Source organism: Aquila chrysaetos, chromosome 8 (assembly GCF_900496995.4).
Source record: "Aquila chrysaetos chrysaetos chromosome 8, bAquChr1.4, whole genome shotgun sequence".
Classification (NCBI taxonomy): Eukaryota; Metazoa; Chordata; class Aves; order Accipitriformes; family Accipitridae; genus Aquila; species Aquila chrysaetos.
This window is the reverse complement of record NC_044011.1, coordinates 37,006,129-37,016,427: the sequence shown is the minus strand read 5'-3', so window position 1 is coordinate 37,016,427 and position 10,299 is coordinate 37,006,129. Positions and strand designations below refer to the sequence as shown.

The 10,299-nt window shown below is 45.0% G+C and overlaps 1 protein-coding gene and 1 long non-coding RNA gene across 4 annotated transcripts; one reads left to right on the top strand and one right to left on the bottom strand.

The window, feature by feature from the left end:
• Positions 1-1,180: 1,180 nt before the first annotated feature.
• LOC115345223 lies at positions 1,181-5,918 on the bottom strand. 2 transcript variants are annotated; one of them, XR_003924759.2, is made up of 6 exons: positions 5,813-5,918; positions 5,008-5,125; positions 4,397-4,623; positions 2,623-2,753; positions 2,294-2,514; positions 1,181-2,118 (listed from the first exon to the last, which is right to left on the bottom strand). It is a non-coding gene; the product is annotated as an uncharacterized LOC115345223 (long non-coding RNA). The 2 variants fall into 2 exon arrangements; XR_005933069.1 differs by having other exon boundaries at positions 4,397-5,125.
• LOC115345221 (toll-like receptor 2) lies at positions 3,766-8,693 on the top strand. Of its 2 annotated transcripts, none has more exons than XM_030023679.2 (2): positions 3,766-4,285; positions 5,427-8,693. In XM_030023679.2, exons 1-2 carry the CDS (start codon positions 4,065-4,067, stop codon positions 8,050-8,052), a joined length of 2,847 nt encoding a protein of 948 aa, XP_029879539.1. In that variant the 5' UTR covers positions 3,766-4,064; the 3' UTR covers positions 8,053-8,693. The 2 variants fall into 2 exon arrangements, with proteins under 2 accessions (XP_029879539.1, XP_029879540.1); XM_030023680.2 differs by lacking the exon at positions 3,766-4,285 and adding an exon at positions 4,738-4,838.
• Positions 8,694-10,299: the final 1,606 nt, after the last annotated feature.

The window sequence follows — 10,299 nt, the reverse complement described above, 5'->3', positions numbered from 1 at the left end:
TCACGCTCAAGCAACTTGTTGCACAATGGATACTGCCGACCCAGCTTCCAATGAGCATTTCAGCAGCAGCTCCTCCAGCTGCACCATTACCCTTTAGCTGCCTTAATCCCAGTTCTGGACTGCCAGAAGTGTCACACGCTTGGGTCCACAGCAGTGAAGACGCATCCCAAGCCAACATACAGTAAAAAAAAAATAAAAACATGTTTAGCCTTAGCTTTCCTAAGCTCCCTTTGCAATGGGCTGGATGAATCCTCTCATTAAGGCTCTGGCAGTTAAGTGGAAGTAGTAGATTTGTGCAATCCCTTGCAATAGTTTTATTTTCAATCGAGGCTGCCCCATATCTACTTGGCTGCTCTTGAGAAAGGCAGTATAGACACAGACTCAGTGCTGTGCCGAGGTCTCAAACACCGAGAGCTCAAGCCTCAGGGATGACGTGGACATATGTGCCATGGTGCCCCACAGCAGAACGCAGACACGCAGCATAGGTTGCAATGGTGTCAGACTTCCTGAGCATCTGTCAGTCTTGGTCATATTAAAGGGAAGAGAAACCACACCACATTAAACCTTGCTGCACACCCCTCAGTTGTCGTAATTAGAGGAAAAGATAAGAATAGTTGTTTCGCAGAATGTAAAGAATTCCACTTCTCCGCACCGGAGGGAAGTCCCCAGCGTGATGGGGAAGCACAACGTCTTTGACTAAGCAGCCACAGCTCCTCAGTGCACCACAAATGCCAACTTTTGCTGCTTTAAGAACAAACCACACTGTTGCCAAACCCATGAAATCTGTACTCAGCCTCTACTTCCCCCTGCACAGGAAGCAACATGCTCACAGATGCTCCTACCCTGCATCCAAACTACCCACAAGTATACAAATCCACAAAGATAAAGAACACACTTTTCTCTTCCCCCACCTCCCATCTAAGGGCAACCAAGTTGGTGAGGGAGCACAAGTCTTATGAGGAGCGGCTGAGGGAACTGGGGTTGTTTAGTCTGGAGAAAAGGAGGCTGAGGGGAGACCCTATCGCTCTCTACAACTACCTGAAGGGGGGTTGTAGCGAGGTGGGTGCTGGTCTCTTCTGTCAGGTGGCTGGAGATAGGACGAGAGAAAATGGCCTCAAGTTGTGGCAAGGGAGGTTTAGGCTGGATATTAGGAAAAATTTCTTTACCGAAAGGCTTGTCAGACATTGGAACAGGCTGCCCAGGGAAGCAGTTGAGTCACCATCCCTGGAGGTATTCAAAAAGTGCGTAGTCAAGGTACTCCACAACATGGTCTAGTCGGCATGGATGATGGTTGGACTCGATGATCTTGAAGGTCTTTTCCAACCTAAATGATTCTATGATTCTATGATCTCTCCTTGACCAACAGCTGATTTGGGAGAGAACCACCAAGGCGGGGGTGAGGGGAGCAGGGAAGATGCACGCAAAAAACCCACAGGGCACAACAGAACATGAGTTGATACTGCTAGAAATAATTAATTCCAACATAATTTTATGTTCTAACACATTTGAATCTAAAAAGAAATGTGCAATTGAAAGCAACTTGCTGCTTCAACCCTTTCCCAGACAAGCCCTGAGGTGCAGGAACCTGTCGGCACCAAAAATGGGGAAAAACCAGCCTCTTCTGGTATGCGGAAAGCACAAAGCAGAACGGGAAGGCTGCGGATTTCTGTGCTGGTCTGCTGAGTTTTATGCCCGAGATACTGCGCAGGTTTGCTTCTCAGCCTGAGAGGTATAGTTGCTTCCATGTACATTTAAGAATCAGCAACATGGAAAATAATGTGAATGGCAGACAGTAAATTTGCAGCAATGGTACTCATATAATCTGCAATTAGTCAAAGGGAATTACATCAAAGTAAAGCAGATTTGGGAAAGTGAAACATGCCACTTAGGTAAGATACTTACTTCTATGGGAAGAGTTCAAAGAATGAGCTGGTTTAGGTCCCAAAGCACAGGATTTATCCACACAAAGAACAAATGTCAGTAACGGGCACTTAAACTCCCCAACTCACCTGCACAGGAGTGCTTAAAACTCACTTAACACTCACATGTGAGTTGGTTGGTTCCTACACAACCCAAACCAGCGTGAAAATGGCAGCGCTCGCTTCTTGCCAAGACCTGCTGATTGAATATCAGAAAATGAAATCAGAATTTTCTATAGAAGAGTCATGTCATCATTGCTACATCTTTATTTGCATTTCCACTCGAAAGACACTGCTCAAATATTGCAGCCACTACACCTCAGACAATAAGGATTTATTCTAGACCTTATTTTTAATTTGTCATTTAAACTCACAAATTATTAATGAGCTGCAAGGCTGGATCAGAAAGCAGAGAGAATATTTACGTAAGACATCTGCACAGCTGATAGACACGGCTGAGAGGAGTCAGTGGCTCAATCTGCGAGGCGAGATAGTCCCTGGGAAGTTCCACTTGGCTGAAGGGGTGAAATAAGGCGATCGGTCTCGGAAAGATTTTCTCAAGTGGTAAAGAAATGCGAGGTATTATTCCCTCTCCCTGCGTGGAGGCAGACAAGTGCATTTCCTGGTCATAAGTATCCTATTTGTATAGCTATACAGATACAACTACTTACAGTTTTCACCCAGCACCCAAATCTAAGCCCACCTTAATAAGAGAGGCTCCTTTGAGGTCTGGTCTCCTGAAGGCTGGTGCTCATCCTCTCTGGATTTGAGCAGGTCTTGCACAGGTTAAGCTCTCCTCCCTTAAATTACATTTCCAGCACAAAAAAATATCCCCTGCAGAGAGACAGCGAACAAGTGGAAGACAACCTCGTTCAGGAATGAAATCTCTTTATTGGGTCCTTGCGGGGAACCACAACCCTGCCTTGGTTCTGCTCTCAGTCACATTGTGCATACTTTCCCTGCTCGTTCACACAGACCTTTCTTGTCTGCTGCTCTCCTCCACAATCCCCCAAATAAGAGGCTGCCTTCCAAAAAAAAAAAAACCAAAACACCCCAAAAAAGGAGAATAAATGAACACACAGAACACATGCTGGATGAAACAAATGCTAGAATAATACCAGCACAGCATGTTGGTAGAATAACCATTCTTGTACTGAAAAATAGTCTTTTTCACTTTGTCACTTCCAAGCGTGATTTACTCTCACGGCCAGCCAAAGGGACACGGTTTGATGGGCCCTGTGCTAGTATGTGGCTGCTCCATCTTCCCAAAGAGACAACTACAGGCTGAGTTTCAGGAGCAGCACAGCTGTGTTTAGATGAAGGAAGGAAGACCCGTCGGGGAGAAATGGCTGTCTACAGGGGGTCACCCCAAGTTGAAAACAGAAGCAAGAATCTTTCCCGACATGTCCAAAATGCTCTTAATTTCCTGTCTCTTCCCCTAAAGCAAGTTAGGATCTGTCTGAAGAATGGATGACTTCAGGGCAATTCCGAGAGCCTGCCGGGGCAGGAAGGTGCCCAGTCAGACTAGAAAGGGAGCACAAACAACCTTCGGGTTTTCCAGCCCCCCAGGACTGGACAGGGGAGCCTCTGGACTACTGCAAGATTTTCCAGTCACTGGCAGTTACGAAAGAGTGGAAAAAAACCTCAAGAGTGGAAAAAGTGGAGCAGATGACAGGGCTCTACACCTTGTGCAATCTGCTGACTTCCCTTCTGTTGGGACCCCGAATTGAACTAGCTGCAGACAAAGAGCACATCTTTCAGGGCAGCACTACAAACACTGAGAAAATCTCCTGTTATTTTTTTTTCCCCTCTTAAAGTGCGCAAAAGGTACGATCGCTCCGTTTGCAGAGGGACTTCTGGCACGCCAGACCTCCTATTCACACATAATAGAGACCCAATACGAAAACCTCACCATCTCAGGAAACACACCCCACAACAAATCACATTACAGGAGTAAATCAGTTTTATAACCCTGCGGTCACGCTTGGTGCTTCCAGACCTTCCCTGCGATGCTCAGGCAGGAGCAAAGCCAGCAGATACCTTGGGACGACACCGTTCACAGCATGTAAGCATTAAAACAAGCAACTTCCACCTTTGATTTTCACCTCAGCAATAACGGGCTGAGCAGCTCCTGGTACCGGTGCGATGGGGAATACTTTACCGATTTCACCAGGGAAGAAGCAACTCTGTCGCAAGCCTCCTCCGCCAGCCTGGCAGAGGGGAGCAGGGCTGCGGATGCCGCCAGTCCAGGCGGGGCCGGGTGGTTCCTGGGCGGTTCCCATCCCACCCCACACCCCTCCTGGCACTACAAAAGGCGACGGCAGTGGCAGCAGGTACCAGCGAGGGAGCAGCACTAAGGAGAGCAGGTAAAAGGGGGGTAAGAGGGACAGGGAGGGTCACTGGAAGTATGAGGGAGATGTTAGCTGTCTTCCAGCCTTCGATCTGCAATGCTTTTAACGCCCTGGGGGCTCGGTTACCTCTGTGGTGCGTTGGGTCCCGGCTGCGGGTTATCGCTGCTCGGTGCGAGGCGTGAGGGAGGGATGCGAGGTGGTCTGGTGGGGGTCCTGCTGGCAGCGGAGGGTCTGAGGGACAGAGCCAGGAAGTCGTTGGGGGTCCCTTCAGTTAAACTTGACAGTCCAAGTCTGGTCGGCAACAAGGGGGACTGTGGTGACACCAGGTTGCTCACCTGAAGGTCTGCACCTGCCTTTCCAGGTAATAAATACAAGACCTGGGCTGGAGTTGTCAGGAAAGTAGTGATAGACAGACAGGAGAGGAGCTGGGCAGTGGCATGACCAGGCAATGGGAGGTCTCCGAAGACGAACGATGCATGGGCAGTGACCTCTCCTGGTGCAGGCTGCCTCATACAAGCCTCTGACACTCGACTTCAAAGCAAACTTCCTCTTTTCCTTACTCCGACAGGTAAGGCTAAAGAAATGGTCACTAGTAAATTCTTGGCAGAGGGCAAACCACCAAGGGGATGGGATCACAAGAAGATACGTGCTCACGCAGTTACACGGAGCTCCCTGCCACGTTACTCTTGAATACGCTACTGAAGGGGCTGAACAGGTTTTGGACAGGTCAGACTTACCCGGTGGTTGTGTGCCAGGATGAGAGACATAGAACCCGAGTCCCAGGCAGCAGTTACAAAAGTGTATTTCAGATTATGCAGCGGAAAGATGCTACTGCAAAGGTTGCTCACTTCCTGCCTGGGGTAGGGGGGAAGGAATAAAAAATAAAAAAGAAAATAAATCATTCAGACTTTATCTATAATGACCTGAAATGAATAGCATCCTTCAAATCATTCCCCAACACCATCTTTTAGCATTGTCTCTTGAAAATAGTAATGAAACAAGATGTATTTTTTTTATGTAGATAAAAAGGGATTCATGGATACAACTAATGAAACAATTTCTGTACTTGCAAGTAAACTAGGATTTATTTTTTTTTAAGGGTATTCATCAATATAGAGCATATTATGATGATGGATTTTACATTTCTTTTCTCCAGGATGAGGATCCTTACCAGAACCCTTCATTTCTACTTCATTTCTTTCTTACTCAGTAGAGCAAATGGATTCCTCACTCTGAGAACACCTACAGCCTATGCCTTCCCATTTTATAACTACTCCTACTTAAACCTCTCTTCTGTATCAGAAGCACAAGCTCCAAAAATGGCAAGAGCTCTCAATTTCTCACATAATGTAATTGAAAAAATAACCAAGAGAGACTTGGAAGGTTTTGACGCGCTGGAAGTTTTAGACCTTTCCTACAATCAGATTAAGGACATTGAACCTGGTGCATTTGAGAGTCTGCTCAGTCTTGTTTCTGTGAATTTATCATTTAACAATAAGAAGCTTCTTGTACCAGGTCTTCCGCCCCACCTGAAGCTCTTACCCACTAGCAAAGCCTCAGGGTCTTTGCGGCTTTTTAAGTATTTTGACAAACCCTCAGAGGCTGCTCTGGAGCCTTCTGTATCCGCCGAGGAGCTGCCACATTTGGGAGGTCCATTCATCCTGCAAAATGTTAATCCGAGGCTCAGACGAAGTACAGAGAATCTTCTTCGAAGAGCAGAGAAAAATGTAACAGTCTCTCCAACAGCCACATTAAAGCCTGATTTCTGTGGAGCACCAATAAAAGGGATACTCGACCTGTCAAACAGCAAACTCTCCGAGGAAGAGCTGATGTTAAAACTGGATCCGGGTCTCTGCCAAGCTCAGCTGGATGGTATTTTGGAGCTTGACATTAGTCACAGTGACCTGGAAATGGATCTTCTGTCACTGTTCGTCCTGTTTATGCCAATGAAAAACCTGCAGTCCGTTGATGCCAGTTACAACAAATTAACAATTAACATTCTAGATGTTGAGGCGATCTGTAACTTCCCATTCAGCAAGCTTCTGTTTTTAAATATTAGCAACAATCCCATAAACAGCTTAGATACACTGTGTCTCCCATCAACCATCAAGGTAATTGATTTGTCCTTCACCAATATAAGTCAAATACCCCCAAATTTTGCTAAAAAGATGTTTGACTTAGAACACATGTATGTTCAAGGAAATCACTTCATATATACTGTACGGCCAGAAATCACTAATGCAGCTCCAAAATTTCCCCCTGGAACTGTACATATTAATGCCATTTCATTTGTCAGAAACCAGGCTGGTACACCCATTGAAAGCCTTCCGAAGAAAGTGAAACACCTGAAAATGTCCAACTGCTCCATTGTAGAACTGCCAGAGTGGTTTGCTGGCACAATGGAAGAACTATTATTTTTGGATCTCAGCAGCAACCGGATTTCTGTGCTTCCTGTCTTACCTGCCTCCCTGCAGCATCTCGACATAAGCAACAGCGATATTAAAATAATACCGCCTAGTTTTAAATCTGTCTCCAACTTAACAATATTTAATATTCAAAATAATAAAATTACGGATATGCATCCTGAGTATTTCCCGTCGACTTTAACAAAATGTGATATTAGTAAAAATAAGTTGAACATGTTGTCATTGACTGACGCCCTGGAGAAACTCGAACATCTTAATGTTTCTGGAAACTTAATCACCAGACTGGAACCCGCCAGCCACCTTTCCGCGCTCGCTAATCTGGACAGTAGTCATAACCTCATTTCAGAACTCCCTGATCACTTTGGGAAATCTCTTCCAATCCTGAAATATTTTAATTTATCAGGGAATAAGATCTCCTTTCTACAGCGTGGCTCTCTCCCAGCTTCTCTGATCGAGTTAGACATTAGCGACAATGCCATTACTACCATAGTGGAGGACACTTTTGGCCAGTTAACGAGTTTGAGTGTTTTGACTGTTCAAGGTAAGCATTTTTTTTGTAACTGTGACTTGTACTGGTTCGTGAATGTCTATATCCACAACCCCCATCTGCAGATAAATGGCAAAGGAAACCTCAGGTGCAGCTTTCCACCAGACAGAAGGGGCTCGTTGGTGGAGAGCAGTAACCTCACGCTTCTGCACTGTTCCCTGGGCATCCAGATGGCTATTACAGCTTGTGTTGCCATCCTGGCTGTTTTGGTGTTAACCGGCTTATGCTGGCGGTTCGATGGGCTGTGGTACGTGAGAATGGGTTGGTACTGGTGTATGGCGAAGAGGAAGCAGTACGAGAAGAGGCCAGAAAACAAGCCCTTTGATGTCTTCATTTCATACAGCGAACAAGACGCAAACTGGACGAAAGAGAATCTACTGGAAAAACTGGAAACTGATGGATTCAAGATATGTTACCACGAGAGGGATTTCAAACCGGGGCATCCAGTACTTGGTAACATTTTTTACTGCATAGAAAACAGCCATAAAGTCCTTTTTGTTCTCTCTCCCAGTTTTGTAAACAGTTGCTGGTGTCAGTACGAACTGTATTTTGCTGAACACCGGGTCCTGAATGAAAATCAGGATTCCCTCATCATGATTGTGCTGGAAGACCTCCCGCCCAACAGTGTGCCACAGAAGTTCAGCAAACTCAGGAAACTGCTGAAGAGGAAAACCTACTTGAAGTGGAGCCCTGAGGAGCACAAACAGAAAATGTTCTGGCATCAGCTAGCAGCTGTCTTAAAAACAACCAATGAACCACTTGTGAGAGCAGAAAATGGATCTGCTCAGGATATGTATGAGATGGAATGAGGTACGAGAATGTGTAAAGGTTGTGCCTAGAAAGTCTGTAGTCAAATAAAAGCTTTTCTGTGTTTACCTCCTGCAAAGGCTGCTGTGTTGCAATGGGGGTTTGTCACGAATCAGTCCCAGGAGAGGTTACTAGCGGGTTTGTAGCATGCGCGTTATTCCGTCCGATAAAAGAATCTGTTATCCAAAGGGCTGAGACCCAAGCAGTGATAAACAGCCTTTTCCTCCTGGGTGCTCGATTTTCTTCAGCTATTTCCAGCATTTCTTAAAATGCTGTGGATGTCACCTGAAAGGAAGAAGAGCTTGAGTCACATTACATGTCCTAACTGTCTTTTTCAGATCATTGCAGTGAAAAGCGATGTCATTCAAAGGTAAGGTTGTAGTTCAGATTCTCAGTTCTAGTACAGCTTAAGGTGGGAACACACACTGTGTACACGTAACAACAACACAAACCATGACAGTGCACAGGTAACAGCTGCTTTCTGTGGTTTAGTGAGACAAGATTAAAGATTTACTTAATGTAGCCATCTGAGAGATGCAATTGCAAATCCACGCTGCTACGTCATTTGGTTTCAGGAACTGGTAGAAGAGATCAGACTTTAAAATCTTTTATAATTACAGATGAACATATACAACCAGACAAAAAAGAGCCAGCTGAGCATGTCAGTCTCCACTGTTAAATAATTGGTGTGAGCTGTATTTAAATGCTGTTATCATAAATCTCTGAAGAATACGCAAAAAAGTTCTGTATGTTATTATTTAGACTTAGGAAATTGTCACTTGACACAATCACCCTGACTCATTTCAAATTAAATCAGTGCTACCTCCGCATAGCCCTTGTCATTACCTACTGCCACTTAATAATTTTATTTATTGCATTTGAAAAAAAAAAAAAAATTCAGCTGATCTAATTTTCACATTCAAGGATAATCAACAGACTGTGACGGAAAATACAAGCCAGGTAAGAACCATCATTTAGCATAGCACGATCTGGACTTGCTGATAAGATGAGCAAACCCAAACAACTTACCAGCAGAAGATCACAGACCCAGGAAGGCAGAATGTCTGTGTACAGCACAGGGGACAGCACATTTGAAACACATAGTCTGAAAAGGAATTAGCTCTCCTGCGACAAAATAAGACTAATACCAACTATTTGTTGCCGAAAGGGGAAACATGAAACAAACATAAGGAGATATCAGCAAATAAAACTCTTCTGCAATGTATTTTGGAAAGGAAAAGATCCAGCTAGAGCAGTACATGGTTTTCACCCTCCCTTTGCTGCTTCTGAGTAAAAAGGAAAAACCCCACACTGCAGCATGTAGCATGTTTGATTCTTGGAACCAAGGTTCAGGGACAGCTTTCGTAATGAATGAAAACATTTTTCTAACACTAAACCTAAACTAATTTTAAATAGGAATTGACAACGACCTGTTGTCAGCATTTATTAGCACATAATTAATGATGTTTTTAAGTCAATTTGACAGCACTGATTAAACTTCAGGATGCTGTACTTGGTATACCCATGAAGCACCGTGCTTAGAGTTGACAATAACCAAAGAGCTATTCAAACCAAAGGAATCTGCACCAATCACACCGCAGGACAGAATCAGTGCCCGCAAACCCCGGAAGCGCTTTGAAATTGCCTCTTCCCCCTTTGTCCCATGGTGCTGACTCTCCGGTTTTCCACCAGTGCAAATTATGAGAAACAGAGTAGGACTTACGCTCCCCTACCACCTCCATTTACGGAGAGATCTCTTTGCACTCTGTGCAAACCCACCTTTCATCAGCAAGCACGAGGAGTCATGTATGCCAACTGTCATGAAAACAGAACTGGTTTCCTCTTCTTTAGATTGCTGTCAGCCCAGCAGCCAGCTAACTGGTGAAAGAGAGAGCTGGGACCTTTTTCCTCATATGTGCAGCACAAGCAGGATTGCTTACCAGCACTCAGTGGCAGGACCATTGATGTAATCCTCCATCCACCTGTGGCATTGGTGCAAACGCACTCCTCTTCAACACCTAAAAAAAATTAAAAAAAAACCCATTCAAAACAGACAGAAGGCAAACCTAGAAAACATCCCTAGGACTCCACCGTAATCCCTGCAAGACTATTCTATTATTTTAAGATACTACACCACCTGCCTCATCTCTGTTTCCATCGTGAACATCTCACACTGCTCTCTGTAGCCCTGCTTTGCTACCTCATGGAATAAGGTGAAGAGATAACGGTGCAGGTAAGCCCAACCCTTG